Source organism: Coccinella septempunctata, chromosome 6 (assembly GCF_907165205.1).
Source record: "Coccinella septempunctata chromosome 6, icCocSept1.1, whole genome shotgun sequence".
Classification (NCBI taxonomy): Eukaryota; Metazoa; Arthropoda; class Insecta; order Coleoptera; family Coccinellidae; genus Coccinella; species Coccinella septempunctata.
Genome location: NC_058194.1, coordinates 21,386,559 through 21,393,045, shown reverse-complemented (window position 1 = coordinate 21,393,045; position 6,487 = coordinate 21,386,559). Strand labels below are relative to the sequence as shown.

At 34.0% G+C, this 6,487-nt stretch overlaps 2 protein-coding genes across 2 annotated transcripts; both read left to right on the top strand.

The window, feature by feature from the left end:
• The first annotated feature begins 1,201 nt into the window (after window positions 1-1,201).
• Window positions 1,202-2,429, top strand: LOC123314974 (pyrroline-5-carboxylate reductase-like). The gene has a single exon (XM_044900470.1). The coding sequence runs from the start codon at window positions 1,337-1,339 to the stop codon at window positions 2,279-2,281; it is 945 nt and encodes a 314-aa protein (XP_044756405.1). The 5' UTR covers window positions 1,202-1,336; the 3' UTR covers window positions 2,282-2,429.
• A 548-nt stretch (window positions 2,430-2,977) lies between these two features.
• Window positions 2,978-6,346, top strand: LOC123314712 (sphingosine-1-phosphate lyase). The gene is made up of 8 exons (XM_044900022.1): window positions 2,978-3,217; window positions 3,289-3,504; window positions 4,070-4,278; window positions 4,516-4,752; window positions 4,838-5,097; window positions 5,204-5,539; window positions 5,717-5,837; window positions 5,939-6,346. The coding sequence occupies exons 1-8, from the start codon at window positions 3,070-3,072 to the stop codon at window positions 6,071-6,073; spliced, it is 1,662 nt and encodes a 553-aa protein (XP_044755957.1). The 5' UTR covers window positions 2,978-3,069; the 3' UTR covers window positions 6,074-6,346.
• Window positions 6,347-6,487: the final 141 nt, after the last annotated feature.

The window sequence follows — 6,487 nt, the reverse complement described above, 5'->3', positions numbered from 1 at the left end:
TAGAGTGGTTTGCAACGGTTGTGAACTGTACAGAGCAAGCGCAATTCCATTTTAGGGTAGCAAAAATCCATTTGCGCTTGCTCTGTACAGTTCACAACCGTTGTGAACCACTCTACGAACAAGCCTATTGAATATATGAAATTCCCTCACGACGTTCGGGCTATATCCTATAGGCATACTGGACTTGCAGCTTTACTGAAAGTAACGGAGAGGACTTTACTGGCGATCGTTAAATGTGAAGGGGTCTATACTGACTGTCGTTAAGTATGGAGGAAGCTTGACCCTCAGAGAACCTATTCTCTGCCCTCAGTCGTAAAGTGTGAAGAAATGTTTATGGTGAGTTCCTAAGAAATTGACCAATCTAATGGGCAAATGATGGCGAACACGCCCATAAAAAAATTAAGTAAGAATAGTTTGAAAAAGTGGAAAAGTTTTTAATTCAAACTTTTTATTGAAAAAGTTGAGAACATTTATATATATATATATATATAATATTAGGTACATTTGTCATTTGAATTGAACATAGACTTTTTATTGCAGTGTCTGCATTTATATGTAGGTAGTACCTAATAATTAATGTACTTATTAATCACTAGACTCAAAATGATTAATTAACTTGAGAACGTTGAATTAATTCGGAATTCATTTGTCAGCTGTCGAGAGCCAGCAAATGTCAATCACCTTTCCGTGAAGGGTAGACTACCCAACATACACTCGTGCGAGTATTTAAATTCTGATGAGTTTTCTTGATTTCTCTAGGCAACTTTTCTGAATTTTCATCATGTTTTAACCTTCTAAACAGTATGGGGAATGTTTAAGAAAAAATTGAATCATATCGGATCAGCTGTTTTCACGTGATGCGATGACAACGCAAAACAGGGCTCCATTTTTATTTATAAAGATGAAATTTTTAGAAATACAATCATTCAGTTATTACACCCCGCAGAAATTCAGCCTTGTTTACGCACTCCAGAAATTCAGCCTTCATAACCCAAGAAATTCAGCCCTTGATTACGGAGAGGCTCAAGTTAAGGAGAATATGTTTAAAATAATGCAGTAATGCATATTTCCATATTTTATACAATATTTTACGACTGCACCCTCCTTGATCCTTGATCCTGTCCCATTTTTCAAATATGTAGCAGAGAGTTGTCTCTGATCTGTAGTTTTCCGTTTGTCTATGGTTTTCAGTGCACAAAATTTCAAAAGAATGTTCAATGATGTAATTAAACGTAAACGATTCCTCTATCTTGAATTTAAATTTATTATTGCAATGCAATAAGAGAACTGGAAAAATGTGCGAGTAACTGAGGATAAAAACTACGATATTACAAAAATGTTTTCACCCTTCTATTTTTCAAGAAATTTCAGGAATAATTTCAGAATTATTATGAAATATGCTTCAAATTATTCAACGCAACAGAATCAACGGAAATTGAAGGAGAAAATAGGTTTTATAGGGGATGGTAATATGGCCAAGGCTATTTGTTTCAGTATGGTTAAGCAGAATATTGTGGATTTCTCTCAAATTTATGTTTCTAGTCCCTATAAGGCAAACTTAAATATATGGGAACAAAAGGGTGCTCACATATCAACTCGAAATGCTGATGTCGCTAAAGAAGCAGATGTCATTTTCCTCTGCGTTAAACCACACTTTCTACAAGCTGCGTTGGATGATATAACTGAAGTTGATAAAAGAGCACATGAAGTCAGAAATAAATTATTCATTTCCATACTTGCGGGTTATACAGTGAAAGATCTCGAAGTATTTTTAAGACCATTTGAAAACTGTAGAATAATAAGAGTGATGCCTAATACTCCAGTTTTAATAGGGGAAGGTTGTACAGTTTACTGCCCAGGAGAGAAAGCAACAAAAACTGATATTGACTTGGTAAGAATTATGATGGAATCAACAGGATTATGTTTTGAAGTTGAAGAACGTTTCATTGATCCAATAGCAGCAGTTTGTGCAAGTGGTCCTGCATATGTATATTTATTTATAGAAGCTCTTTCTGATGGGGGTGTGAGAATGGGTTTGCACAGGGAAATGGCAACAAAACTTGCTGCTCAAACAGTTCTAGGAGCAAGTAAGATGGTAATGAGCACGGAAAAGCACATGGGAACATTGAAAGATGAGGTTTGTTCTGCTGGAGGTACTACAATAGCAGGAATTCATGCCCTTGAGAAGGGTGGCGTTAGAGGTTCTGTTATGAATGCAGTGGAGGCTGCAACGAAGAGAGCAAAAGAATTGAGAAAAATTGAAGAAGGCAGTGAAAAATAAGTCTTCTATTACTATATTCATGTGATTCTAGACAATAAAATAGTCTAGTTCCTTATGTACCTATTTGTATTGTTATTACTGTTAGTAAATCGACTCTTGTTTGATTAAATATTGCTATTGCATAATGAAATAAATAAAATATGTGTCATCCGAGTACAAATCAAACCTCAGGGACATAAATATTTTTGGAATGCAACTTGAAAAGTCAATTCTAACATTACAAGTGAAACATACCTATATATTATACGATGAAATGGAAAAACTCAACAGGAATCTTTTTCAGATAAATTCTCTTAAAGTTTCATAAAACAAAGTCTTTATAAATTGGCTGTGTATTAAATAATATGCGCTGTGTGGCAAAATCATCCAGTTTTTTATAGCTGGGGAGATTAATTTAGTCGATTTTAGTATCTGATCCCTACTTGTCTACACACTACGCCCATATTCTCTTTGGTACTATCAAACAAAGATTATAATCTTTGCTATCAAAGAGTTGGTTACTCTTTGGTACTATCATAGCCGTCTTTAAGGACGTCTCTATAGACGGCTGTGGTACTATGGAGCAAAGATATTACACCTTTGCATACCCACATAATTAATGAGACGATCCCTATAATTTGAAGTAGTGGTTTGTGGTAAGACTGGTAGGTGGCATGACGATACCAAACAGTATTTATCAACTTGACGATTACAAAATCAGCTGATAGTAATCAAAAACAGTACGACTTTCCCAAGATTGTTGTAGAGTAGAAACTGTGATGTAACTAGCAATAAATTATAGATTCAAAATGGATTTAGTCAAAGTACCTCTGAATCAAGCTAGGATCGGAATTAATCAAATATTTGTAGGTAAAGAACCATGGCATATAGTAACAATTACCACTAGTTCAGTATTATTACTATCCTGGCTCTACCGATTTTTATGTGATGATGATAGTAAGTATTATATATTTTATTTTGAATAATGATATAGTGAAATATAGTTGATAACATTCTAATCCTATAAGGTTTAGTGGAAAGAGGAAAAAGAACTTTTTTTGATCTTTTGCAACTCATTCCTAGTGTGAGAAAAGAAATTGATTCCAAGAAGAAAGAAGTTTTAGAAGCTTTCAGGAATGATCATCGTGAAAGGACAAAGAAATTATCCTATTTACGAGGCCTTCCTAAAAAAGGTCTGAAAACTGAAGAAATACTAAGTTTACTTGAGGAAAATTTGAAATTAGGTGAGTTTTTCTTTATTTATAATTGCAAACTGTTCTCAATTATAGTAATTAATATTCTATCACCTCATTTTTTCTCAGAAGTGATTAATATAAAGAGTAGTTTACAACAATGCTAATACTGCTCTTATATGGATAAATATCTCACCTTTATTTTTAAATTAATACATCCCCAAATGATTTCAAAGTTGTTTATGCCCTTTTGGAATTCATGTTTCAGTTGAAAAATTAATTCAATTACAATACATATGTACCAGTTAATAGATCCAAGTATCTTCCTGTTATTAAGCACCTTCTCTGTAATAAGATATCCAACTAGATTAAAAATTTTTGTTCAAAACAAATCAAAAAATTTGTTTCTGATGTAGATTTAAAATCTGAGTATTTTCATCCTTTCTGAACTTCATGGGAAATATTAATTATGCTGAGATTGCTGAGCAGCTGAGCACTTCTGGATCGCTCCTCAAATAACATTATGAAATTTTTTTATCGCAATTTCGTGAATGTCCCTTCTGGTACGAAACCCTTGATATTTATTTTCATTGTATCAGCCATATTTTCAATTTAGGTGACTACAACTGGAGAGATGGGCTGGTATCTGGATCTGTCTATTATTTTGATCCCAAGTGGCAAAAACTACTGACCAAAGTGTATGAAAGTACTTTCTTCACTAACCCATTGCACTGTGACGTATTTCCTGGAGTATGCAAAATGGAAACTGAAGTTATAAGGATGGCAGCAGACTTGTTTCATGGTGATACCGAAACTTGTGGTACTGTAAGTGCAATTAACTACGCAACTTTCTCTCGAAAGTTGTTTTCAAGTGACATCACGGAATTTTGTACCAATATTACTTTTTTTGCTAGAGTGGGTTTTTGAACACTTTTCCGCACTTTGTTTTTCTGAATGGGCTTTCCTGAAGTTATGTGATTTCTCAAATCGATTTTTTGTATCTTGCTATTCAAATCATTGGATATTACAATGATTTTGTGGAAAAAAATTGAATAATTTTAGGTTACAACAGGGGGAACTGAATCGATTTTAATGGCCTGTAAAACATGGAGGGATTTTATGAGAAAAACAAAAGGAATAAAAAAGCCAGAAATGGTGGTACCCCGTACAATCCATTCTGCTTTTGACAAAGCAGCGCAATATTTTTGTATAAAGATCAAATATGTACCTGTAGACCCAATAACATGCAAGGTGGATCTCAAATTGATGGAGAAGGCTATTACTAAGAATACAGTTATGGTGAGTCACAACGACATATATTTATTTATTCCCAAAACTTTCATATGTTCGGGTTGATAGATTGAAGTCTTGATTTGTTTTTAAGCTTGGAGGCTCAGCTCCAAATTTCCCTTATGGTACCATGGATGATATAGAAGGAATATCAAAATTGGGTTTAAAGTACAATATACCTGTTCATGTTGATTCCTGCCTTGGTGGATTTCTAACAGTGTTTATGGAAGAAGCCGGATATAGCATCCCTCCGTATGATTTCAAACTGCCTGGAGTATCTAGTATATCAGCAGATACACATAAATACGCTTTCACTCCAAAAGGTTCTTCTGTAGTTTTATACAGAAACAAAGAGTAAGAATTGAAATTACTAAAACTCAACTACCTTGTAAATATTTGTCAGACTTAAAACAAGGTTTTGAACGGATTTATTGTGGTTATCAAAAGTTTTCATTTTCAGATTTAGACATTACCAATATACCGTAACCACTGACTGGCCAGGTGGTGTGTACGGTTCTCCTGCTGTAAACGGTTCTCGAGCTGGAGCTAACATTACAACTTGCTGGGCAACCCTCTTATATTTTGGGACAGATGGATATATACAGGCAACAAGGGATATTTTGAGTACTACCAAATTTATCGAAGAAAGGCTAAGACAAGTGGAAGGACTTTTTATTTTTGGACAGCCTGTTACTAGTGTAGTTGCCTTTGGTTCGAAAATATTCGAAATTTATAGACTGGCGACGGACATGAAAAAACTTGGTTGGAATTTGAATACTCTCCAATTTCCTTCAGGGTAGGTGGCTCTCAAAAATATACAGAAAAAGTGAACCGTTTTATGAATTGATGGAAATTGAACTACAAACTGAATAATGTGGTTTTCACTAATATGAGTATTTGAGCGATTCAGTATAGAACATATATTCCAGTTTGGGTATTGCGAGAATAATAAAAAAATCCAATCCGTTTCTAGTGTGCATCTTGCAGTAACCCATTTACATACACAACCTGGAGTTGCCGAGAAGTTCATTAGCGATGTTGAAAACATTGTCCGGGAGCTGATGAAGAAACCAGAGAAACCGGTAGAAGGGGGGGTAAGACATCATCAAATAAATATGCTAAAAATATACGTTATACATCAGAAAAAAAATATGTTGGGAAGTGTATTGTCGTCTAAGTTGGACTTTTTTTACAGTTGGCGCTCTATGGAGCTGCGCAGATCGTACCCGATAGATCCCTTGTGGGCGAATTCATCAATTATTACATAGATGCAATGTATTACCATCCATGTGAAGATGAGGAAGAGAAATGCAATAATTCTACAACGTAATTCTTTTTGTGTTCTTCGACATTCCATTTATGTTATACAATTTTTTTTAAACTCGGACATAGTTTTTCACTTTATTAAGCATTTATTACGATTTCATATTGATAAGCAGCAATTTCAAGGAGATTTTCATGTGGTTGTGTGTGAAATAATATAATTTAAGAACAATAATTATAAATATATGGAGCAATACGTACTTATTCAGGGTATAAACGTGATTTAAATTATATATGATGTTGAAATTGATTATTTTGGAATAAAATATGTTATGCAATATATATTTTTTTTTTTTTAGAAGGGGTGGTTCATTTGTCTCATAATATTGAGTATAACTCCACACCATAGGGATGTTGGTTGAAACTACATAGAATGATTGACGGTATCATGAAATTTCATGGGGGTAAAGCCATAGAGAAA